Consider the following 26623-nt stretch of genomic DNA (forward strand, 5'->3'; position numbering starts at 1 on the left):
AGCCCACCCGGGTCCAGCAGCACCACCAGGGTCTCCCTGCTCAGCTGGAATCTTGTTTTATGTACTGTTCATTTAAATTATGTTGTCAGATGATATATAAGTTATGTTGTAAATGGTTATTTATTACTTATAAAACGTTATGTATCTATATAATTATTTGTTATTACAAAATATTGTTTGTTTGTTTTCAAATTGCACCTGTCATTAAAAACCTGTTAAAAAATAAACAATGCACAAAATTGGAACAAAAATTATGTTTATTATGCATTTTAAATAAACTGTACACAAGTTTGTTTTGTCATTTCAAAATAAATAAAATACCTCATTTAATATAACTTAGATTACAAAAATAAACAGATGCATTTTCTCCAGAATTGCTCTAAAAAAGCAGAAAAGGGTATTTATGAAAAATGATAACACAGGGGTGCAAATGAAATATTAACATTAGTGCATTGTTAACACTGAAAAATGACACATCCGGACATGCATTCAAAATAGTTTAGAAATCATATTTCTGGATACTCAAATGTGGTTAAAACCTTTGTAGACATAACTTGCATGACAGCACTACAAAAACACATTGCATCATCCCATTGCATCATCTACTGCTTTTCTTATTGTTGTGGGTTTTCTAGGGTGAGTGATATGTATTATAATACACAAATATGAAAATGCTGTCGTCACCGGCGCGCAATGACTTATGGGGTAGGAGAGGCCACTAAGGATCCGTTTTTGTATCTTTCCTTTCACGGGGAAAGAAGGGTGCATTTGGTGTCGCTTTTAGCCATCGTCGAGGCAACTGGCCTTCGAATACGTCCTTCGTAGGATGCAGAACTGAATTGGGACAGCCTTCATCGGGCCGTGGTGACGCAATCGGCCTTCAAATGTGACCTTTGAAGGATGCAGTCTTTGAATTGGGACGTCCTTCGTCGCACCGCTGTGACGCAATCGGCCTTCAAATGCGGCCAATTGGCCTTCAAATACGGCCTTCGGAGGATGCAGCTACTGGGACACAGCTACTGTCTGATCAGTTGATTTCCACAGTTAATCAAGTGCTTACAGCAGCAAACTATGGGATCCAGAATTTATTCGTGACATGGCCTTCCTCACAGATTATATGACTGTGCATCTGAATTATCTGAACACACAGTTACAAGGTCGGTCTCAGACTGTTTCAGACCTCTATGCACATATGAACGCTTTCCAACGTAAACTTAACCTTTTTCACAGTGGATTTTCGTCCAATCCAGCAAATTTGACACACTGTTAGACCTTACCGGGTTTTTTTACAGTAAAATACTGGCAACACTGTTGCCAGTAATTAACTGTTAATTGTGCAGTTCTTTACTGTAATCTATAGTATGTTACTGTAAAATGCACTAAAACTCGAGTTAACTAATTACACTTGCAGAAACCGACTGCCTTAAATTGACCAACTGTCATTTAAATGTATTAACTAAAATTTATGATGCATTAATAACGTGAGCAAAGTATTACTGTGAACTTATTTCATTTGAAACCACAACAAAACTTTTGTAAATAAAGAGATTTCCACTGGACCAGCAACTACACAGTCACCGCCTGTTAAATAAAGCAACATGCAGCATATCATCAATGTTTGTAGATCTTCTCCTGGACTGAAGCACAGGCTCTACTCTTCTGCACAATGGTGACCCAAAAAACAAGATTTTACAGTAAATTACTGGCAACAGTGTTGCCAGTATATACCTGTTTTATAACTTACAGTTTATTACTGTTAAAATACATTTTGTGGGTGTGTATTTTTATCTTACACTGTTAACCCTTTCAACCCCACAGGGAAATCCACACTACAAAGAGTAAAAGTAACATTGATGCAGTGTTGCAGTGAGATAATTAAGAGAATATGTAAGTGATTGTTGAGCATTAGTGATGAACACCTGCTGTTAGAACAGAAAATAGAGAAACACAAGACCTACAACTGACTTCCAGCCATTACACATTATTACACTTATTATTAACCAGTATGACTTTATTACAGAAGTTGTTATTAAGATTTTTAATTGAAAATGTTTGGTTTGAAGTTACCATTATAGAGATCAGTGTTTGCTTTAGTTGGGATGCTGATGCTAAAGCATCAGTGTTTATTTTGCTGCTTGAGCTGTGTTTTTGCAAGTCACACTTGTGCGCACACAGTTTATGAATGATTGCAGTTATAATGATTATGATGATAAAATCATCATATTACCTGTTCATTCACTAAGGCATTCATTCTCACTCATTCAGAGTTTAATCCTCAATCAAAAGTGTTACATTACCACCACTGTGAAACCACAGAAATAAATTACAATGACTCATTTTTTTTAACACATCATGCATAACCAGAGAAACAGAGCTACACTGACTTTTAGAAACACAGAGATATCACAATTTAGCACATGAATCTCAACAATGGTGGCAATATATATTTTTTTATTCATGCAGCAGTGCATGCTGGGCATTTTATATTATCCTGGAACCCAGCATGCATTGCGACATGAAACTTTTGATTGTCACCATTGTTGAGATTCATGTGCTGATAGTTGATGTCTGTGTGTGTCTGAGTCAGGCAGGAGTTTTTTTAATGCACTATATAATTACGATATTCTTCAGAAGACCTTATTACAGAAGTATTGATTTTGTGTTGTAGATTTACAGTTATATGCTAAATATGAAATACCCATCAATTCAAAGAATAGAGGCGTAGAATAACCTATAAAGACAAAGAATAGATCAGAGAAGTCGACATGTCCAGGATGAATGTGACATCATCACAAAAGCCAAAAACACCTGATCATCTTCTTCTTGGCTCTTTCTTGCCATAACAAATGTGTTTTATAAACTCACTGTTACAGCAGCCAGAGAGAGCTGAATGATAAGAAGTCAAGGGACAAGAGACCAACTAAAGCAAATACTGATCTCCATCATGGTGACAACAAACTTTATTATTAACTATTTCTCTGTTAATTCTCAACAAGAACTTTTGTACATGTATGATAGAAATAATCGTAAACTGGTTTCACACTCAGTGTGGCTGGAAGTCAGTTGTAGTTTTTGTGTTTCTCTTTTTTCTGTTCTTGATTCTCTGTCGTTCAGTGATTCTGCTTATCAGGTGTTCATCAGTGTCTCAATTCACTCACTTCTTTTCATTCACTCTGTCAAGGGGACTATATTAGTGAACTACTGTAGGGAATAGTGAATGAGGGTATAGGGTGTGATTGTGAAAACAGCCTCTGAGTGTCGATTTTGAGCAATGTTAATTCACAGTATATTCCTGTAGGCTATTTTTGTTTTATACGGTATATTACTTTTTTAATGGAAAATGGTATAATATTGTCAGAATTTGGCCTTTTTTTACAGCAAGGGTTAACAGTGCACACTTCTCTGCCTGCGAGGAGATGTGCAAATATGCTCCCAAATGCAAGATGTGTTTTGCCAAGTACAGAAAAGAAATTGAAAGTCTACAAGAGCAGTTCAGAATTCACTTCCAGGTCTTTCACATCATCCAGCCTTGCATGTGTCAGGGTATTGTAAAAGTTGTGTTGTTCTATCCAGCCCACCAGGGGGACTCAAGGAGAACTGAATGCACAAGTTACACACGAGTAAGTGTGTTCCTGATGTAAACAAGCTGAATACAGTGTTGTTCCATGCAGCTCTTCAAAAAACCTCAAGCGTGATTTAATGCCTCCTTGTTAATGCATACTAGAAAGCATAGACCTCTTCGCAGACCCTCTAAATGCAGCTGTCAGTGCAGAGCCTGAAGAGATGACGCTAGAACACTGGTCACACCGGTTGTTAGTTTGCAGCAAGAACTCTACAAACTTATATTGCGAGCCTTCGATCCCTCCATTACCATTACTCCAAGTTTAGAGGCGAGTATTATTGCTAGTTTTAATTTAACACGTATGCAGTGCAGTTGGCCTTCAGTCTAGATTATTGCCATATGTGCAGTGGAATGACAAATCCCTTTCCCAGTTGCAACCAATCTCCTCCTTGGTTTCATGAATTATAAAGTGATAATTTGTGGTTCTCTTAAAGAATTATGGAACAAGAATAAGGCAAATGTCTGTGTTGTACAGGATACAGCTTCTGCCAGGTCAGGATTTGCATAAAGGTTTAATGCAGTTCGCAGGTCTCTTATCAACACACAAAAGAGGAAGCGAGACTAAGGGTTTTAGTGAAGATGATCTTATAGAGTCCCATAAAACTCAATAAATTAATTTCAAGAAAAAAGGATCACGGTTGCATTTGTTCACTCAGCAGGAACTCAGTATGTGAACAATCCTGTCTGAGAAGAAAATCACACACATCTTAAAAAAATGCTCTGTTTACTTCCTCTTTCTTTCTCCGTTTGGCTAATTCTCGTGCTATGAAGGATGCTGCTTCATTTGCCCTGTCCAGTTTATGATGAGGTTTTTTCTTATGTTACAAAAAGTATTCTTGGAATAGAAAAAATGCTTTTTGCTTGATAGCTCTTAACTATATAGAATAAGTTGCCTTCTCAGGGTGCTGACCCACCAAAAAATAAAATAATTGTTTACAACTGCCCCTAGATTTCCATAAGCAAATATGTGCATATACAAAAAGGCTTCAATTCTTCTGTGGGGTTTACAATTAATTTTATCAGGAATAGCAGGTAATTGTATAAGGCATGCAACTGGATAAGTGTATGATTTTTGGCTGTCCTCACTCTGGTGTCAGTTACGGAGAATACTTCTGACACCTTTCCCACAGGCCGGAGATTTCTGGGTAGCTGAGCATCCATGATCAGCAACGTAGGGCCAACCCGGATGTCATTTTTGATGACTTTTGAAGTCCAGGCAGGCAGAATTTGAGGTAAATTCTCCAGAATTGGTTGGCAAGGATCTGGCTGTGACGACATCGGCTGACCAGCTCAGACTGGGGGAATACTGTCAGGGGGAGTGAAGCATCTGGCCCCCCCATTAGAAGACAATTTGGAGTAATGAGGTCAGGATCAGAAACATCGGATGGTGTATATCCCAGTGGTTTGGATTCCTTCAATCTCCACCAGCACAGTTTGAAGGACCTCAAAAGTCACTGATTGAGTTCCTAGAGTATCCATCAATGCGTTTTTCAAAAAGCGAATTTCTCGCTCCCAGCAACATCCAAAGTGTGGTGAGTTAGGAGGGTGAAATGGAATTGAATCTGCTGTTTACATGGACAGAACACAAATTCTCAGGACCTCAGACCAGCTTTTTTATCTGTTATGGATGGATGGCTTCCAAGCAGAGTATGGCCCACTGGATAGTGGATGCCATCACCTTGGCGTACCAGTCCCAAGAGCTCACTCCACTAGGAATGTTGCCTCTTCCTGGGCGCTGACGCATGGCACCTCGCTGGCAGATATCTGTAGAGCTGCGGGCTGGGTGACACCAAACACGTTCGCTAGATTCTATAGCCTATGTGTAGAGACAGTTTCTTCCCTTGTGCTTGCCTCAAGCAGCCAGTAACACCGAAGTACCCGCTCTAGTGTTGGCTTGCTGCGCCATTCCTCTCCCCATGGTGGAACCAGTGCTAGGCTGGGTCCTATATGTAATGATCCCTGCGGCGATCCCATATGTGTATTCTTTCACGGAAGGGCTCCCTGCTGTGAGCCCGTGGATTTCCCTTGGCAGAGCCCGCTCTGCCGTCATTGTCCGGTGTTGTGTCCCCCTACTATGGTGACATTCCATATGTTGTACTGCCCTGCTCGGCCAGTCCATTTTTTACAGTGTGGGGGGACCGGATGTAGAAGGAAGTTCACGTTAGGAAGCAGAAAAGTAATAGACGCCATTTGGAAAGTTATCAAGCGTGTAACTGATTTAATTCTGCAGAGTGTATCAGAGATATCTGAATACACAAGAAAGCTGATACATGTATATAACAGTCATCTCCTGCGACTGACAACAACCTTGATGAGCCTCACCTGTAAATCACTATCATTCATCTTCATTCATCTTCACAATTATACATCTTCATTCATCTTCAAGATCATCATTTTTCTTTAAGTAGGTTTAGTTCAGTAATGTTGTTCTCTTGTTGAGGGAGGGACTGTGATATTTCCATCACTGGTCATTAATAAACAGTGTTATCCACACAAAGCTTCACTGTAAAGCTAAAGTGCTTGTGTTAAAACAGTCAGTCATTTGGTTGCTGTTGATCTGATGAGCTTCAACACGGTAAGACAAACACACTCTTGCTTAACCCGTTTAATCCCAAATTTTTCCCAGACACAAAAATATCCAAATCATGTGTCATTAGTATCCCTTTGAAACAATCAATCATCATTTTTAGAAATTTTCATGGAAAAGTGTGTGAAAAAGTGTGTTATATGATCGGTCACAATTGTGACCGGTGGGATACTGTGTTGTATCAACCATTGGACAGACTGAATATAGGTCTATTTGACCTGTGCAGTGTGTGTGTGTGTGTGTGTGTGTGTGTGTGTGTGTGTGTGTGTGTGTGTGTGTGTGTGTGTGTGTTGTATCAACCATTGGACAGACTGAATATAGGTCTATTTGAACTGTGCAGTGTGTGTGTTTTTGTGTGTGTGTGTGTGTGTGTGTGTGTGTGTGTGTGTTTGTGTTTGTGTGTGTGTGTGTGTGTGTGTTGTATCAACCATTGGACAGACTGAATATAGGTCTATTTGAACTGTGCAGTGTGTGTGTTTTTGTGTGTGTGTGTGTGTGTGTGTGTGTGTGTGTGTTGTATCAACCATTGGACAGACTGAATATAGGTCTATTTGACCTGTGCAGTGTGTGTGTGTGTGTGTGTGTGTGTGTGTGTGTGTGTGTGTGTCTGTGTGTGTGTGTGTGTGTGTGTGTGTGTGTGTGTGTTGTATCAACCATTGGACAGACTGAATAGGTCTATTTGACCTGTGCAGTGTGTGTGTGTGTGTGTGTGTGTGTGTGTGTCTGTCTGTCTGTTTGTTTGTGTGTGTGTGTGTGTGTGTGTGTGTGTGTGTGTGTGTGTGTCTGTGTGTGTGTTGTATGAACCATTGGACAGACTGAATAGGTGTATTTGACCTGTGCAGTGTGTTTGTGTGTGTGTTTCTGTGTGTGAAAATTATGATTAGATTATTATTAGATTATTACATGAGAAATGTTAAGAATAGGGTGATTTGCATGTACTTGTTTAAGTGATGATTATATGAATGCTGTATTATAGATATATGTTATGCTGATGTGGGTCAGAATGGCTCCTCCTCTTCCTCTGATCTTCTTTCTGCTCATGATTCACGGTGAGTCTCTCTTACATTCACATTAGAAACACTCTGATGTTTTATTTAAGGCCTCATGAGTGGCTCATCTGCACTTTCTTCTGTCCTGTTCTCACATATTTCTCTCTGAAACAGGAAGTTTGTATTGAACATGTCAATTGCTCCTTTTAGAAATGTCCAATAGTCTTTTGCTACATGCTAGTCAGTGTCACATGGTTTAGGGGGAGGGACTTTCTCAATATTCAGAGCTTTTGATTGGACAGAAATCACTGTAGCAACAGATCATGAATATGTTTGGCTCATGTTCTCAGAAGTGAATGTGTACATGTTAAATATTTATCATGTCAAAGGAGTTCACTAGCATAAATGAGCTCTGAGCTGATAGATAAGAACTAAAAGCCACAAAACTAATATTATGATGTCATTGGGTATTTAATAAATCAACTTTGATTATCTTTGTCTTATTTGTCATGTATTTCATTATTTGAGAGAGCGTCATGTTGTTCGTGGCTGATTTCTTGGTTCTCTCTTCACTCCTCTGTCTCTGTACGTTTACTTCTGCTTTTCTGCAACACCCTCCATCAAAGCTGAAGAAGTAATTCACACTGAGATTATTTATTCACATTTATCACTCCATAGATTCTGAGAAGATGAGCTTATATTTCCTGTAATGAGTCGATGTTTCCAATAGTAATAAAGTATTGTCATATTTTCATGGTCCAGTGTAACTGATAAAACAATATTTTCATAAGTACACTCTAAAAAGAGTTGTGTTAAAAATGACACATTAAAATTGTGTTAAAAATGTTTTAACATTTAATGTTTAAATTAACATTTAAATGTTTTAACAGTTTTAAGACATGTAGTGTGTGTGCTCAGGCACATGTTGTCAAATGTAACACAATAGTTGAGTAAGTCATTTTAACACCCAAATTGTGTCAGGTTATTACATACTCAGAATTGTAAAAAATAATGTGGAAAAAATATTAACTATTTAATCAATAGTCAAGAACAGAATGCATGTGCACACAAAGTACAAGACAATGTCTCAAGCTCAATGACTGGACAGACTCACTGTACTGGACATTATTCAGTTATTCACGCTTCAACCCCTAACTGATAATGCTGCTTTTGACAAAAGTTCATGAAGAGATAACAGTTCACCGAGTTTGCACTTTAAATTCAATTAAAATGTGACAAAATATTATATATAACTAACTTTTATTCACACAGGCCAGTTTGTTTGAGAACACAGCAAACACTGCATACGATGCACATTGATAATTAATGTTGGCGCACTCTTATAAAATTGTGTCGAAAACAACACAACCTGTAAAAAGAAATGCGTTAAAAATGACATGTTGTGTAGAATCTAACGCACAACCTGTGTAATTTATTTGCACATCTGTGTGTTTATATAAGGACTACACGTGTTATTATACTAATGTGTTATTCCTCTTGTGTAACATACTAATTACACATACTAATGTGTAAACCTTTTACGCACTAATGTGTAGATACACAACTCGGATCGTTTCATTGAATAATTAGTGGCACATTTACTCTTGAACCCTTTACTTTTCTGTAGACTTTTCTCTGGCTGCTGTAACTGTATTTGTATAAAATATGTTTGTTATGGCAGGAGAAAATATCAGATGTATATTGATGATTATATATACCCTGTAGGTTCAGTGTTTGTCACGGAGTCCTTGTTATTCGTCACATCACTTTGGAGGTCTGTTTTCTTACCTGTTCTTGTTTTGTTTCTCGTTTATGGATTGCTTATATGGATTTTGACCCCTGCCTGGACTGGTTTTATGATTTATGGATTACCCATTAACCCTTGTGTGGTGTTCATATTTTTGTTACTCAGCCAGTGTTCGTGGGTCTGGTGGACCCGCTGCATTTTTGGGTTTTTAATTCAACACAATCAACAATGTTATGTTAAAATACTCAACAGATGTTTACTTCATCCCAATTACAAGCAATATAAACAGCATATATGGTCAATATTTTCTCTTTACCTTTGTTAGATCACATTTAAGAATTGCAACCTCGTGTGGGAATGGCAGGAGTAGAAACACAAAACTCACTCTTGCACTCTTTCACACTTACACACAATCTCTCTCTCACACGCATGCACACACACACTCATGCACACACATACACACACCCACAACACATCCACAGACACACACAAAACACACACCCACACACACACACATACACATGCACACACACACACACACTTACTTGGAAATGTGGTGTACGGTCACTCTCCATAGGCGTAATGGTTTTTCTAATGTACAAACTGTATAATATATCCCCCTACACTAACCCTACCCCTAAACCTACCAATCACAGAAAACTTTTGGCATTTTTTGAATTTCAAAAAACACCATTTAGTATGTTTTAGTGTGAGGACACAGATGTCGTCATAAACCATGTTTACGTTGTAATACCCATGTCATTATACACATTTGTGTCCTCATAAACCATATACAAGAACATACACACACTAACAGCAGGCCCTGACAGGAGGAGGACAGAGTAAAGGTACACAGGACCTACAATTTCCACACTTTTATTAGCCCCGGGTCCAGTGGACCCGAACATCCTGTGTGTAATATAAATGTGTAGGGGGGGGGTGTACAGTGTGTTTTCATTGAAAATGTGTTCTGATATATGTTCCTCACAGAAAATGAGCCAAGGCCAATGAGTCTCAGTTTGAAAAAATAATTAATTGTATCATTTTTCTTTTGATAAAAAATGAAAACGGGTCCAACAGACCCGAACACCATACAAGGGTTAAACTGCTATTGGATCTACCCCTGATTCCTGTGTGTGGTATCGTGACAATAACAGTGTTGTGAAATTACATCATATTATCCAGCCGTGCAGAATGATTTCTTTAAAAAATTGTTTTCAGAAAGTCTTAGTCAAACAAATACATCAAGAATACGCATATGAATCTCAACGGTGACAATCGACAAAATATTCATATACACAGATCAACAAAGAGGAAGAGTGTGAGTATACGAGGAGGAAGAGTATGAGGATAAGAGGAGGAAGAGTATGAGTATAAGAGGAGGAAGAGTATGAGTATAAGAGGAGGAAGAGTGTGTGTATAAGAGGAGGAAGAGTGGGAGTTAGAGGAGGAAGAGTATGAGTATAAGAGGATGAAGAGTGTGAGCATAAGAGGATGAAGAGTGTGTGTATAAGAGGAGGAAGAGTGGGAGTTAGAGGAGGAAGAGTATGAGTATAAGAGGAGGAAGAGTGTGAGTATAAGAGGAGGAAGAGTGTGAGTTTAAGAGGAGGAAGAGTGTGTGTTAGAGGAGGAAGAGTGTGAGTTAGAGGAGGAAGAGTGTGAGTATGAGAGGAGGAAGAGTATGAGTATAAGAGGATGAAGATTATGAGTATAAGAGGATGAAGAGGAGGAAGAGTGTGAGTTAGAGGAGGAAGAGTGTGAGTATAAGAGGAGGAAGAGGAGGAAGAGTGTGAGTACAAGAGGAGAAAGAGTGTGTGTATTAGAGGAGGAAGAGTGTGAGTTGGAGGAGGAAGAGTGTGAGTATAAGAGGAGGAAGAGGAGGAAGAGTGTGAGTACAAGAGGAGAAAGAGTGTGTGTATTAGAGGAGGAAGAGTGTGAGTTGGAGGAGGAAGAGTGTGTATAAGAGGAGGAAGAGTGTGAGTATAAGAGGACGAGTGTGAGTACAAGAGGAGGAGTGTGAGTACAAGAGGAGGAAGAGTGTGAGTATAAGAGGAGGAAGAGTGTGAGTTAGAGGAGGAAGAGTGTGTGAAAGAGGTGATGAACGAGGAGGAAGAGGAAGAGGAAGGTGTGGAGAATGTTGTCAAGGCTGGATCTGCTTCAGGGTTTTCCTCTTCTCCTGCAGAGATGATATTCTCCGGCCGGACCGACATGAAGACGTGAAGCTGAAGCAGAATAAATCTCTCTCACTGACCTTGATTCTGCAGTTGCTCAACTCTTCTGACTGTACTTTACAGTAACATGCTTTTCATTTACAGTGTTTTACTGTAACCTTTTGGGCTTCTGCAGTTGGTCACTGTATTTCACATTATGCAAATGCTGAATATACAGACATTCCATACTATACAATATTCAGTGCAATACTATACAGTACTTGCAGTGCATACAGTATTTATTCACTCACCACTGTCAGGTGTCAGTACTACTTTATTACATAATTGCAAATTTTTTTACATTGTTACAATAAATAAATACATATTTTTCCTGTAACTGCTTTGGATTCTGTGTTCTCCATTCTTCATGTAGTGTCTAACGAATGATCTGTAGTGTTTCTAATATTGACTGATGTGTGTAAGATCTGAAAGCATTGTTTGATTTTGCCAGAAGAGTCAGAGATTCTCTGAATGAGTTTTGAACATTTGCTTTTGTGTTTAAGGTTTTGAGAAAGTGAGTGATGGTTTCAAGAAATGTGTTTTAGCAATTCAGAAAAACTGTAATTGTGCAGCTTGTTGTTTTTGGCTGATTTCTTGGTTCTCTCTTCACTCCTCTGTCTTAAAGTAATTCACACTGAGATTATTTATTTACATTTATCTTATATTTCCTGTAATGAGTCGCTGTTTTCAAATAGTAATAAAGTATTGTCATGTTTTCATGGCCCAATATAACAGATAAAACAACATTTACAGTTTGATGAATTCTGTGTTTCAGGGGTTTCTAGTGATGATTGGAGTGTGAGTTACAGTCCTTCACACATCTGTGCACTAAAGGACTCAACAGTGATAATGAGATGCACTTATAAATACCCTACTGGATATAAGATCGAGAAAGTGTTCTGGACCAAAAAAAGTATAGATCCTCCAGATCTGTCTAATGACCCTGAATACAGTCAGAGGCTTCAGTATCTTGGAGATAAACAGCAGAACTGCAACATCAGACTGAGTCATGTGACACTGAAGGATTCACACATGTACTATTTCAGATTCATCACTGATAAAGATGGTGCAAGCTGGTTTGGTAACCCAGGAGTGACTCTTACTGTCACAGGTGACTTTGTTGAGGTTTATCTCTTCTTCTGTGCATTGTTGAATAATAATCAGTGTATGACAGCAGCACTAGATATAATGTGTGTGTTGTGTTCAGATCTTCAGGTGGAGTCTCCTGAGAGAGTGACAGAGGGAGATTCAGTCACTCTGAGATGTAAAAGCAGCTGCGCTCTGACTGACAGAGCAACATTCATCTGGTACAGAAACTCACAGCCATTAACTGAGAGAAGAGACAGAAACAATGAACTCCTGCTGCAGTCAGTCAGAAGAGAGGATTCAGGCAGATATAGCTGTGCTGTAGACGGACACACTCACATCTCTCCTGCTGTTCAGCTCAATGTCACGTGTGAGTGCAGATTCATTAGTTCTTTTTAAAATTAGGAAAAAATTAAAATGATTTTTTTTCCTTATTAGACCCTCCAAAGAACGTCTCAGTGTTGAGGAGTGGATCTGGTGTAATAGTGGAGGGAGATTCAGTGACTCTGAACTGCATCAGTGACTCAAACCCTCCTGCTCTGAACTTCAGCTGGTTTAAGGAGAATGAACCCTCAGCTGTTGGATCTGGACAGAGTTTCAGTGCACTACAGAGTGGACGCTTCTACTTTCAGGCTCACAATCAACATGGATCTCAGAGATCAGACGCTGTAACTGTCACTGTTAAAGGTAGAGCGGCTCATATACTTGCATTACTCTTTCTATAGTGACTCAAATGAATCTGTTCAGATGTTTTACTCTTTTGTCTCAGTTGCAGGACGTCTGGTGATATTATACACATCCATTGGAGGGGTTTGTGGAGCTGCAGTGATCATTACGATGTTAGTGATTTGGTAAGATGTGTGTCTGTGGTACTCTCTCGTGTGTGTGAATGAATGACTGAGTTAGAAAGTTGTGAATTCAGTGAGACGTCGTGATGAACGTGAACTGAGGCAAAATTTCCCATCCTATCTTTCCACACTGACAGCTACTCAGTTAGTTATTGAATAATGAAATCTGAAGCTCACATCATTACTGCAGTAAATCCTGAAGATGGACCAGATTTCATCACATTCAAAACGGCACTGCCACGTCCTAGAGAAATACCATTAGTTCAAATCATATCTGTGTATTAATCATCAAATAGGTTCTGATTGGGTGTAATTGTTTCAAATCATTGTCTTTAAAGGGGAACCAGGTGTTTGAAACAGAGAAATGACACACAGGAATCTAAGGTGAGAAAAAAATATTTGGTTTTCCGTAGTTTACTAAATTAATTTGTAACTAAAAGTGAAAGTCTGAATTAGTGACTTTTTCTAGTGAGTTGTTTATAGACATTATTTATTTTCTCTTTATTCTGTTTTTTTTTTCTTTAATGGCAAAGATGAATCATCCCAGACCTGATCATGACAGACGCGACGCTTATGATGTTGAATTGAGTAATCCTGTGTATGAGAATGTAACGGTAAGTGTTGTAAGTGTTTCCTACAGAAGACTAAACTCTCTTCACCTTCAGCCAAAAGAAATTAAACGCTCAATGTCAGTGTAAACATACAGTATCTATATTGACTAAGAATATGGGAATTTAAATAACACACTCCTGTTTTTACTTTGTCTTCATTCATAAAGGCTCCTCAACTTGATGATTGTACACCTGAACTGGACTCGTCTCTGTATGAAAATCTTTGAGCAAGTAAGAATACCCACTAGATAGAGACAAAACCCAATCTATTAGCCTTTCCTCTTGACACATGTTGTTGATGCTTTTATTTAAATATTTCAGTATTCAAGTTTTCACTTTCTTTCTTTCTTATTCAGACTAACAAGAAGAGGCTGCAGTGTTTTGGTTTTATTCATCTCTTTGTGGGAGGAGCCCTGAATGATTGACAGGAGTGCCATGATGACGTGTGACTGAAGTAATCAGGCGATCATTTTATAGATGGATGTGTGATAATGAAAGTAAACGCTTAATGAATTTATGTAAAACTGTGTAATCACTAGGTTGTGTGTTTCTCTTTATGCTTTTTTTTTATCATGTATGAATCTTACTTCATTTAGATTATTAATGTTTTAGACTCTGAGTGCCGGTATTGTTCATGTTTCCAATAAAAGGCAGAAAAAAATCAGGCTCTAGTGTAAAAGTCCACACTTTTCTGCAGCTGAAAAGAATAGCATTGGGGCGCAATTTTGCAATATCTCTGAGATATAAAAAAAAGAAGTCTTAACTACGTTTTGTACACGAGGGTCAAATGTTAATGGGGAATCAAAGATAACTCCTAGATTCCTTAATTTCTTCTGAAACTCAAATACAGAACCATCAGAACCACAGAACCAACCAAACAGGCGGCTATAAAAGTCATGCCATAAAAGTCATGTCATAAAAGTCATAACATTTGTGAGTCATAAAAATGTTCAAAAACCAGATTGAAGTTTCTCAGAAAGATTACTAACAGAAAGATGATTATGCAACTGTAAATCTACAACTCATTGTACATTTTTAGCCAGGAAAGGAAGATTTGACATAGGTCGATTAGTTATTTAAAAGCACACTAAGCAGTTTCCGTTTTTCTCAAACAGCGACCCCTAGAGTCACTGTGGAGTACTTGTATTTAACGTTACTGTTGTAAATACCACTCACGCAGAGCCGTCGTTTTCTTTTCCTTGACTCTTCCGACCGCGCTTCATTTTCTTCATCGACTCTGCCATGATTCACGTCTGAAATGCGTGCTAGTGTCTTCCATTGAGGCTGCTTCATATGTTGTTGATGTATGAGACGTCGTGCCGTAAAGCAAGTCGTGATTCTCGCAAGATTTGTCAGGACGCCACCTCTCAAACCTGCATTGCTGGTTTTGCCAGTGGTGTGTCGTCCCCCGCCCCGCATTGCTATCGGGATGATTCACCCTACTAGTTTGTTTACCATCGAAATGATTTTGAATGATTTTATATTAAGGTACAAATCTTGCATAGTGTGCCTTTAAATCATCCAAATCTAAATTTCGCTTCTTGAGTACAGGACTAACAGCAGCATTTTTTTATGCAGCTGTGACAACAGCAAGGATTCATTAATTATGTCAAGCACTGCAGGGCACAAATGCTCAAAACAAGACTTAAACAAACCTATAGGAAGGGGATCAAGTATACAAGTAGTAGCTTTCATATCTGAGCTGTAACAAGTGAGGCAAAATCAGGTTGCACAAAATTCTGAAAACAGGGCACCCGAAAAACTTGCCGCACTAGCATTAGAACTAAAGGAGAGGAAGGTTGTTGTTATAGCAAGGAGCAGAGCAAGTATACTTGATTCCACGGACCTTGTGAGGAGCAAATATATCCAGGTTAATAGCCAGTGCATTATTTAGCTGTGAGATATAATCATCCAAGGGCATTGAGCCCAATTCAGTAAGAGATGAGACAACAACAGTTGCATATACTGTCTGATCAGTTGATTTTCACATTTAAACAAGCGCTTACAGCAGCAAACTATGAGATCCAGAATTTATTTGTGACATGGCCTTCCTCACAGATTATATGACTGTGCATCTGAATTATCTGAACACAGTTACAAGGTCGGTCTCAGACTGTTTCAGACCTCTATGCGCATATGAAAGCTTTCCAACGTAAACTTAACCTTTTTCACTGCGGATTTTCGTCCAATCCGGCAAAAACTGCCTGCGAGGAATTGTGCAAAGATGTGTTTTGCCAAGTACAGAAAAGAAATTGAAAGTCTACAAGAGCAGTTCAGAATTCACTTCCAGGTCTTTCACATCATCCAGCCTTGCATGTGTCAGGGTATTGTAAAAGTTGTGTTGTTCTATCCAGCCCACCAGGGGGACTCAAGGAGAACTGAATGCACAAGTTACACACGAGTAAGTGTGTTCCTGATGTAAACAAGCTGAATACAGTGTTGTTCCATGCAGCTCTTCAAAAAACCTCAAGAGTGATTTAATGCCTCCTTGTTAATGCATACTAGAAAGCATAGACCTCTTCGCAGACCCTCTAAATGCAGCTGTCAGTGCAGAGCCTGAAGAGATGACGCTAGAACACTGGTCACACCGGTTGTAAGTTTGCAGCAAGAACTCTACAAACTTATATTGCGAGCCTTCGATCCCTCCATTACCATTACTCCAAGTTTAGAGGCGAGTATTATTGCTAGTTTTAATTTAACACGTATGCAGTGCAGTTGGCCTTCAGTCTAGATTATTGCCATATGTGCAGTGGAATGACAAATCCCTTTCCCAGCTGCAACCAATCTCCTCCTTGGTTTCATGAATTATAAAGTGGTAATTTGTGGTTCTCTTAAAGAATTATGGAACAAGAAAAAGCAAATGTCTGTGTTGTACAGGATACAGCTTCTGCCAGGTCAGGATTTGCATAAAGGTTTAATGCAGTTCGCAGGTCTCTTATCAACACACAAAAGAGGAAGTGAGACTAAGGGTTTTAGTGAAGATGATCTTATAGAGTCCCATCAAACTCAATAAATTAATTTCAAGAAAAAAGGATCACGGTTTTGTTCACTCAGCAGGAACTCAGTATGTGAACAATCCTGTCTGAGAAGAAATAAAAAGTTTCACTGCATGTGGAAATCACACACATCTTAAAGAAATGCTCTTTTTACTTCCTCTTTCTTTCTCCGTTTGGCTAATTCTCGTGCTATGAAGGATGCTGCTTCATTTGCCCTGTCCAGTTTATGATGAAGTTTCTTCTTATGTTACAAAAAGTATTCTTGACATAGAAAAAAATGCTTTTTGCCTGATAGCTCTTACCTATATAGAATAAGTTGCCTGCTCAGGGTGCTGACCCACCAAATGCTGTCCAATTACAGACAAAACGAAGACGCAATTGTTTTCTGGGACTCGTTTGTGTGGTTGTGGTTTTCTATAAAATAAACAGTAAATAAATGTGAATATTCATAATAATAATAATAATTGTGATAATAATGCAGATCAAACACCTGTGTTTTATGACCTTTAGAGTATGAAAAATATGCAATATGAAAATTATTTTCAAAGTAAATTACTTTCTTTATAAAATACATGATTTGGCCCTCAAAAAGCTTTTTTCCAAAAGGTACATCTTGACAAAGGGGGGTCTTATAATCAGGGTCGTCTTACTTTCAGATAAATACGCTAAATGTCCTCCTCTGTCGGTCTTATCTTGACACCAGTGCAGGAACACTATGAGTGTGCAGTTTAAACATTTCAAAACTTGATAAATGGATCTCATTTTTGTCTCATTTTTTTGTCTCAGACTAACAGGAATATGCTGTGGTGGACGATGGCACACACCAAAACATTACAGTCTTCATGTAACTGTGTGGGTGGAGCCTGACAGGAGTGTTTAGAAAAGAATCAGGAAAATATGACAATGGATTCAAGTGGAAATCAAAGGCTTGTGGCCGGCAAATAATGTCATCATGGAAATATGTTGTTGCTTTGTGCATTGTGACTTGTTTGATTATACTTGCTTATAGGTAAAGCTAATTGTTTATTTGTTTTTGTTGTTATTTGTGTCACTTAAACATTTTTAAACTGTGTAGAAATACAACTGTTTAAATATTAAATTCACTTTAAATACTTAACATTTGGAATTCATCTTTATTCAATAAATTACCAGTGTCAATACTAGTACCCATGGATCCTTGCAATGCCGACTTTTCACAATCCAATCAACAAGTCCCACTCATTTTCTTTACTTATTTAATAATCCACTTCACAAAATGCATCACAATATGGAGGTGAAGTTAGTCTTAAATTCTCTTTAAGTGCCGACTTTAGTTACTGGACCTTCACCTTTTGGTGATACAACATAATCAAAGTCCCTTTCATGGAAAGTTAGTTTATTTGCAACCCTTTCAGGCAGGAACCCTTTGTCGCTCATGCAAGAACAACTCCTATATGCTTGAAGGGCGAAATATCCTGAAAAACTGTTGGCCAAAGTCACATTTTAATAACATATTTCAAATCAACATTCAAATTTTACATGATCCATAAAGATTCATAAATGTTGTTTTTGATGCTCAAAAAAAAAAAAAAAAAAGTGTTTATTTCAGGTTTGTCCAGACAATTCCCAATTTGGATCTTTTATTTAGAAGTCAGGACTTCCATTACTAGAGCTGAAATATTTGGTATGTGAAAAGGCCTCAAGCGTTACTCTGACAGGACTGATTTCCTCTTCCTCTTCCTCTTCGGTGTGACGTCCCTCAGCGTCTCTCCATCGCTTAATGAAAGTCACGTGATCAACACTGTGATGCTGATGTCAAAAGTTCATGCATTTGTTTTTCTCACCTACAAAAGAGGAAACTGTATTTTTTACCATGTGAACAAGGCCACATGAACAACGGACTGACTGAATAAAAAGCTTAGTAGTTTTCATGATAAAAACATTCAGTTTAATCAATTCTGCTTTATCTGCATTTTTAAGTTCTTTATTTAACTTCCAGATTGCTGTTAATAAATCAGTAAATTGGAGGTTTGTCAAATGCACAGTTGGCGATGCTGGAGATGAAATGTGTTTTTTGACGTCACTGCCACTGCAATTCCTTCCAGTGTTTTACAATCCCGGATCCAGCAGTTTCCATACCAGGATAGTTGGTCACCGTTCCCTATATGTAGCCTTGTGTTTGCTGTGTTCATTGTCAGATCGTTCTGGTGTTCATGTCTTGCCGTCTTGCTTTCATCAGCACTTCTCTAGTCTACTATTCCTCCTCGTGTCTGGATTACTTACTGCCTGACTGTGTCTGTATTGAGTCGAGATCAATGATACTTCCTCTGCTCGAGCTGCACTAGTTGAGGTGTCATAAGCTCATATTAAAGTATAATGTGTTAATCACGTGTCATTCAGTGTGTGAAAACACCTATACTGGTTTCATCCTGATCATTTGTAGTGCTGTCACTGGTCACGGATGTAGGTGAAATGGGTAAGAGCATGATTTTACAACTTTTCAGTCAAATATCTTAAGTGTGGGGGATTTATGGGAGATTGGTTGGGGTTAGTTGTCACAGGGCTGTCTCAGTAACTAAATGGTTTAAAATCAAAAGTCCAATTGCACAAATTTGTTTTCTCAAGCAGTGTTTTGTTGGCGAAAAACAAATTGATAGATTATAAAGACTTATACCCAAGACTTGTATATTAAAGTGGCTTTTAAAAATAATCCTGCATATTTACCAGAGTTACAACAAGCTCCAGAGTATGTTTTGTAAACATTAGCAATGCACTGATACAAAAGTCAACTAAGGTGCTTTATAGCAGTTTCTCAGTATGAAATTAAAGGCCATCGTTCTGGCAGGGTCCTACTGTCTATCAAGTCAAGTCAAGTCAAGTTTATTTATATAGCGCTTTTCACAATACAGATTGTATCAAAGCAGCTTCACAGTATTAAATTAAAATAATACATCAATGCTTGTTTCTAGTGGAAAATGTCCACGTTTGGTAATGCTGATCAATAGTATTGTTGATTGATTAATTAAATTAAATATCCCCAACTGAGCAAGCCAAAGGCAACAGTGGCAAGGAACCGAAAAACTCCATCAGGTGACCTAATGGAGAAAAAAAAAAACCTTGGGAGAACCCAGGCTCAGTCGGGGCCAGTTCTCCTCTGGCATTTATGAACTAGAGGTTGGATTTAACTGTAAGATTAAAAGTATTATAAGGCTTTATAATTCAGTAGCAATACCTTGTAATTAATACGGAACTTTATAGGTAACCAATGTAGTGATGATAAAATTGGTGTTATATGATCATATTTTCTTGATCTAGTAAGAACTCTAGCGGCGGCATTTTGGACTAACTGTAGCTTGTTTATTGAGGATGCAGGACAACCGGCTAATAAAGCATTACAGTAATCTAGTCTCGAGGTCATGAATGCATGAACTAATTTTTCTGCATCAGAAACTGATAGCATGTTACGTAGCTTAGCAATGTTTCTAAGGTAGAAAAAGGCTGTTCTTGTAACATATGAAATATGATTTTCAAAAGACAGGTTGCAGTCTAGTATAACACCTAGGTCTTTTCTGTAGAGGATAAAGTAACAGGACATCCTACTATGTTAAAGTTGTAGTGTGAGAGGTTTTGTGGGCGGTTTTTTAACCATTTTAGCAACATTTTCTGTTTTAATAACAATTAGATTTTTCCTAGATCCTGCAGTAGAATTATTATTTGATCTCACTAAATGAGGAATAGACACAGTTTCTATTCAATGTTCTACACTAGTATTTATATCATTTAAATTGGTGCAGGAGAGACTATGATTTGGACTTTTGGTTACTAGTCATCTAATGGTATGATATAAAAGCTACTACTTGCAAACTTGATCCCCTTCCTATTGGTTTGTTTAAGTCTTGTTTTGAGCATTTGTGCCCTGCAGTGCTTGACATAATTAATGAATCCTTAAGTAATGCTGTTGTCACAGCTGCATAAAAAAATGCTGCTGTTAGTCCTGTACTCAAGAAGCGAAATTTAGATTTGGATGATTTAAAGGCACACTATGCAAGATTTGTACCTTAATATAACAGCTTCAAAATCATTTTGATGGGAAGTGTTTGTGTCCAGGTATGGTGCTGATTGGCTCTTGCAGGTTAATGACTGGCTCATCTTGATTGGTGCATTTGATTCCAGACACACCTTAAAAGTCCTGATGTCACTTCCTTTGGGAGGGAACATTGTGTTGTTGTGAGGACAGAATTGTTGGTTTTCGTGGCTCTGTATGCGTGATTAGATGAATTTTGACTGTTAAGAGTGATCATTGTTTGTTCTCTGAAAAGAATTACAGGTTGTAAGTAGGAAACTGTTTGGTATTTCGACCCTATTGACTGTTACTGACACTGATTTGGATTTCCCTTTTAACACTGTTTGCTTGAGCTTGTAAATAGTTTGTCTATCATTGTAAATCTTGAGGGTTTGGGAAAGTAAAGAGTTTGACACCATTATTGTTTATTGTAAACCTTTTAAATCTCTGTTTTGGCTAGGCATTTAGGTTAATATATTGTACTTTTATTTTATTTTGGTTAGGTTTTAGGCACAAGGTTAAAGTAAGAAATTTTGTTTGTTATTTTGGCCAGGTCAACTCCCGAAGAAAAGTTCCCTATTTATTTATTTTGACTCTTGTATTTTTGTTTGGTTTCATTAAACTCTCAAAAGATTCCTCGCTTCCACTCTCTCATTTCATGTTGTGTCCTTTACCCCTAGACGGGGCTGTCATGATTCCTGTCTTGTGTTCCCCTTGTTTTGTGTGGACTTTTGTTATTTCCTGTCCTGTGCCATTTTTTTGTAGTCCTTTTGTAGTTTTTCTTGTTTATTAGTCTCCCCAGTTGTTTCTGATTAACCACGTCCCCTTGTTATCTTGTTTAGCTTGTTTGCCTGTGTATTTAAACCTCTGTGCTTCAGTTGTTGTTTGTCGGTCATTGTAGCTGTTTCCATGTTCCATGTTCCAGTCCTGAGTTCCATTTTCCAGTCCTGAGTTCCATGTTCCATGTTCCATTGTTTGCCCTGGATTTCCTGTTTGTTTCATTAAAGTAGTGCTTGCGTCTGGATTCTCTATCCGCTTCTTTCCTGCCTCAACATTACAGAACGACCAACCAAAGATGAATCCAGCAGCATTAACCCTCTGAGGTCGGCAAACGCGTGGGCGCGTTTTGCTGGATTTTCTCCATACTGTAGCACTATAAACTTAAATTACTCCGTCATTTATGGTCATACAGAAAAATATATTATTGTAGCAGAGTTTGTGCTGAATACAGTGTAATTAGACTTTAGCCATGAAAATGTCACAAGTAACAGAAATAACCAGAAATGTCAGAGCATGTCAGAACACCTCCAGGGCCAGAAAACAGCTCAGACCCCAGAGGGTTAAAGGGGAATCTCCAGCCAAGTAGGCGGCCACGCCAGATTCTGGTTCCCAGGATGGCCGCCGCCATGTCGCCTGAGTGTCTCCAGCCAGGAAGGCGGCCACGCCAGTGTCTCCGGAAAGATTGGCTGCCACCACGCTGTCTGTTCCTGTTCCCGGGCCGATGTCTGTTACTGTTCCCGCCATGCTGTCTGTTCCTGTTCCCGGGCCGGTGCCTGTTCCTGAGCAGAATCCCATAGCTGCCCTCAATAAAAAAATTTTTTGGGGGGGGCAGTGTGTCCATTGATAGGGACTGCCCCACACACCCGAACTATCTGGTCCACCCTGGCCGCCTGAACTGTCTGGTCCACCCTGGCCGCCTGCATTGCCTGCTCCGCCATGGCCTCCCGTCCTACCGCAGTCTCCAGGCCCTCTTCTGCTCCACGGGCCTGGCCCTCCATCCCGCCCCCGGGTCCGCCTCAGCTACACCACCCTCCTGGACTGTTTTCCTGAGGAGCGTCTGGAATCCGCTCCTTAAGTGGGGGGCTATAGCCGCGTTTACACCGCAGGAACTTTCCCCAGGAACTAGGAACTTTGGGCTGGTACTCGATGTGTTTACACCGCAGGAACCAGGGTCTAAATGAAGTTCCGGGTAAATATTTCCCCCTCCGATAGTCCCTGCTCACGAGGTAGTACTTTTTCAAAGTTCAGGAACTTTCAGGGGTGGGACTTGTGCGCTGCACAAGCTGATTGGTTGTGTTCACGCCGCATTTTGGTTGGATGACTCCATGCAGCATTTTATTTATTTTTAACCTCCCTTTTTAAAAAATCTATTGCGGTTCGTGTCGTGGCTTCATGCAGTAAGAGTTGTCTGTCTGCAAATATGGAATTTAATAAAAAAAACTGGTGGACTAGCGACGAGTTTCAGGCTTTATTTTGTGGAAGAGGAAACTTTCTGCGTGTTCGTCCCAGCCATCTCACGGTCAATGTCCGCAATCGCTGATAACATATTTTATATCTAACGTTAGCATTACGAGCTTACTGAACACGCTTTATCAGTGCTCGTCTCTTTTCTGCCACAGCTTTTATTATTAAGTCATTATGTTTACACATTGTCATCTATTGCAATGCACTCCAAACCATGTTAAATTTACTATTAACAGGATTGAAATAGCGCTTTGAGGTTAGTAACAAACAACTATTTACAAGACTGTCACTATTTATGATTGATAGATGGGGTTCAGGCTTTTTTTAAGCGTATTTGCGAAAGAGGAAATTTTTGCGCGTTCGTCCCAGGCATCTCACAATAACTGATAACATACGTTGTCTAATTTTATACACATACGAGTTTTCTGAACACGCTTTAGTATCAGTGCTCGTCTATTTTGTTTTGTTAATTACCTCGTTAGTAAACCAATACATAACTGCAGCACAGTTTGAATCTCCTCCATACTTATTATAAATGTGGCGCTCAAAACTGATTACTGTCCGTCGCAGACTGGGAGGAGCAGTTGCGCGCAGTTTACCTTCCCGGTACTTTAGACCGTGGTCAAAGAGTATAGAAGCCCAAGAGGCGAAACTCTGTTGTGTTATGGGTAACAGTCTGTAGATGGCGCTGCGGAGGCGCGTCCGCCATTATGGACTGAAAGCTGCTGAAATCGTTAGCGCCAGTCAATGGCAAAATCCATTTTAGTAGGTGTTTATAGTTCATGTGTGCACTTGCTAGATTGCACATCTTTTTTGTACCTTTCCGCCTGTAATAGGACATTCACAGATTGTTTTTGTTCTTGCCATTGAAACGTTCACTGTGTGCACTTTCACTGAAGATGTTGAAAAAACAAGTTGTTCATATTTTTGTGATATTCTATGTAACATATTAACTGTCTTTAGAAATGTTCATTTATAATTTTATTTATTTATTTTTCCAAATCATATATATGGTGATGTTCACTAATTTCAAAATCAACATTTGAATAAATATCTTATTACTTATATCTAATTACTGTGTGTCTGCCTATAGCCTATATTATTTCTTGAATTTCTGTTATTCATATAACAAGGAAAATGCATAATAGAACATAAATATTGATAGATTAAAGTTTTGCATTAATTTTATAATTGTATCTTTGCAAACCGTAAGTGGTAGGCTAATGAAGCCGATTCGGTGGGGGACATACTCTTACTAAAAAGTACTATAGGAATCTAGTATTTTTGGACAAAATATTGTAGTAATCTTATAGGAATACTATAGTAATTTGGGACATACTACAGAAGTACGATAAGACTACTATATAAATACTATAGCAGCTTTAAAATATTATAGAGGTATTACAGAACATCACAGAAGTATGTTATGTTCTGTTATGTTCTGTAATACCTCTATAATATCCTAGAGCCGCTATAGTATTTCTATAGTAGTCTTATAGTACTTCTACTATTTTCCTAAGGGTAATTAGGCCATGTATAACCAACACATAGATGTATATTTTCTGTCATTTAACGTCATTTAACGTCGGTCATCCTCATTAATGTATTTTAAATTGTTTTCATATTTAGATATGACGGCCAGAAAAAATTAAGTTATGTTAAGTTTTTGTTTTGTTAAGTTTTTCAGTGCCATTGACTCCCATTATTTTTCGGCGTTTTCCTTCAGTTTTCAGTCCATAATGGCGGCCGCGCCGTCACGTCATGGGGGCAACTGTTGCTATGGAGCATTCTATTGAGTTTCGCCTCTTGGGCTTCTATACTCTTTGCCGTGGTGTAAACGCAGAAAGCAACCGGTCTGGGGCAAAAAAAGTTCCTGGGAAAAAAGTTCCTGGGACAAATTGTTCCGGGTAATTTCGGTGGAAACGCGGCTTATGTCATGATTCCTGTCTTGTGTTCCCCTTGTCTTGTGTGGACTTTTGTTATTTCCTGTCCTGTGCCATTTTTTGTAGTCCTTTTGTAGTTTTTCTTGTTTATTAGTCTCCCCAGTTGTTTCTGATTAACCACGCCCCCTTTTTATCTTGTTTAGCTTGTTTGCCTGTGTATTTAAACCTCTGTTCTTCAGTTGTTGTTTGTCAGTCATTGTAGCTGTTTCCATGTTCCATTATTTGCCCTGGATTTCCTGATTGTTTCATTAAAGTAGTGCTTGCTTGTGGATTCTCTCTCCGCTTCGTTCCTGCCTCAACATTACAGGGGCGTAACAGTGCCTTTAAATAACTAATCGACCTATGTCAAATCTTCCTTTCCTGGCTACAATTTTTTAATGAGTTGTAGCTTTACAGTTGCATAACCATCTTTCTTTTAGTAATCTTTTTGAGCAACTTCGATCTGGTTTTTGAACATTTTTATGACTTACAAATGTTATGACTTTTATGACATGACTTTTATAGCCGCCTGTTTGGTTGGTTCTGTGGTTCTAATGGTTCTGTATTTGAGTTTCAGAGGAAATTAAGGAATCTAGGAGTTATCTTTAATTCCCCATTGAAATTTGACCCTCGTGTACAAAATGTTGTTAAGACTTCTTTTTTTTTTATATATCTCAGAGATATTGCAAAATTGCGCCCCATGCTATTCTTTTCAGCTGCAGAAAAGCTAATTGCTTGGAATTTTTAAAACGCATTTAAAAACTATTTGTTAGGTTTGGTTAGGTTTGGTTAGGAAAGTTAGGTTATTGTTGATTGTGGTAATCATTGCTGGTTTCTTGTTTATTTAATCCACCTATGCTTTTTTGTTTGATTTCTTTTGTATTTTGTTTATTACTTTACTTGTATTATCTTATACTGTGATCGCTTTGTGAATCTCCTTTAAAGGCACTACAGAAAACAAAAGTTATTGTTATTATCGGCCGTGTTTTCTCTGGCTGGCTGCAGTATCGCTCCGAGCGGGAGATTGAAAACCCGAAGTAGAGCTCGAGTGGTCTGTGTTTCGGTTAGTCACTCACAACTTGTTTCAGTTTGAACTGTTTTCATCATCGTAGAAGGAATAAGTTGAAACGTAAGTTGCTGTGTATTAAGGACTTTTTAATTTCATAGAAATGTTTTTGTTCCGAACAACGAGTGTAATTTTGTGCATTAATCCGGTAACACTTTATTGGTCTGTGTTTCGGTTTCGGTTAGTCACTCACAACTTGTTTCTGTTTGAACTGTTTTCATCGTCGTAGAAGGAATAAGTTGAAACGTAATTTGCTGTGTATTAAGGACTTTTTTTTTTAATAGAAATGTTGTTGTGTCTGAACAACAAGTGTAATTTTGTGCAGTAATCCTTATATTAATAATTTTATGTAGTTTGATCTATTTTTTTCTCTCTAGCAATCTCTAAGTGCAGTGGTCTTTAATATTTCTTATGCTGTTATTCTGATTTATTGAATGACAGAAAAGTGTGGAATTTTACACTAGAGTCTTATTTTTTTCTGCCTTTTATTGGAAACATGAACAATACCGATACTCACGGTCAAAAACATTAATAATCTCAATGAAGTAAGATTCATACATGATAAAAAAGCATAAAGAGAAACACACAACCTAGTGATTACACAGTTTTACATAAATTCATTAACACTTCACTTTCATTATCGCACATCCATC

At 38.4% G+C, this 26623-nt stretch overlaps 1 protein-coding gene and 2 long non-coding RNA genes across 3 annotated transcripts in view; all 3 read left to right on the top strand.

Annotated features, from left to right (window-relative positions):
• LOC311077939 (sialic acid-binding Ig-like lectin 14) overlaps nt 1-13219 on the top strand; it is a gene marked incomplete at its 5' end in the record, with an annotated part of 29076 nt that extends 15857 nt beyond the window's left edge. Inside the window, 3 exons of the mRNA XM_084106584.1 lie at nt 12363-12611; nt 12680-12928; nt 13011-13219. Of these exons, the coding sequence (XP_083962710.1) occupies nt 12363-12611; nt 12680-12928; nt 13011-13096 (584 nt within the window). The 3' untranslated portion in view covers nt 13097-13219. The remainder of the gene's footprint in view (nt 1-12362; nt 12612-12679; nt 12929-13010) is intronic.
• A 446-nt stretch (nt 13220-13665) lies between these two features.
• On the top strand, nt 13666-14144 carry LOC311077758. Its single transcript, XR_014604978.1, has 3 exons — nt 13666-13703; nt 13868-13931; nt 14057-14144. It is a non-coding gene; the product is annotated as an uncharacterized lncRNA (long non-coding RNA).
• A 1979-nt stretch (nt 14145-16123) lies between these two features.
• Nucleotides 16124-17813, top strand: LOC311077753. Its single transcript, XR_014604973.1, has 2 exons — nt 16124-16371; nt 17483-17813. It is a non-coding gene; the product is annotated as an uncharacterized lncRNA (long non-coding RNA).
• The last annotated feature ends 8810 nt before the right edge of the window (nt 17814-26623 follow it).

Source organism: Abramis brama, assembly GCF_963993115.1.
Source record: "Abramis brama genome assembly, chromosome: 2".
Lineage (NCBI taxonomy): Eukaryota > Metazoa > Chordata > Actinopteri > Cypriniformes > Leuciscidae > Abramis > Abramis brama.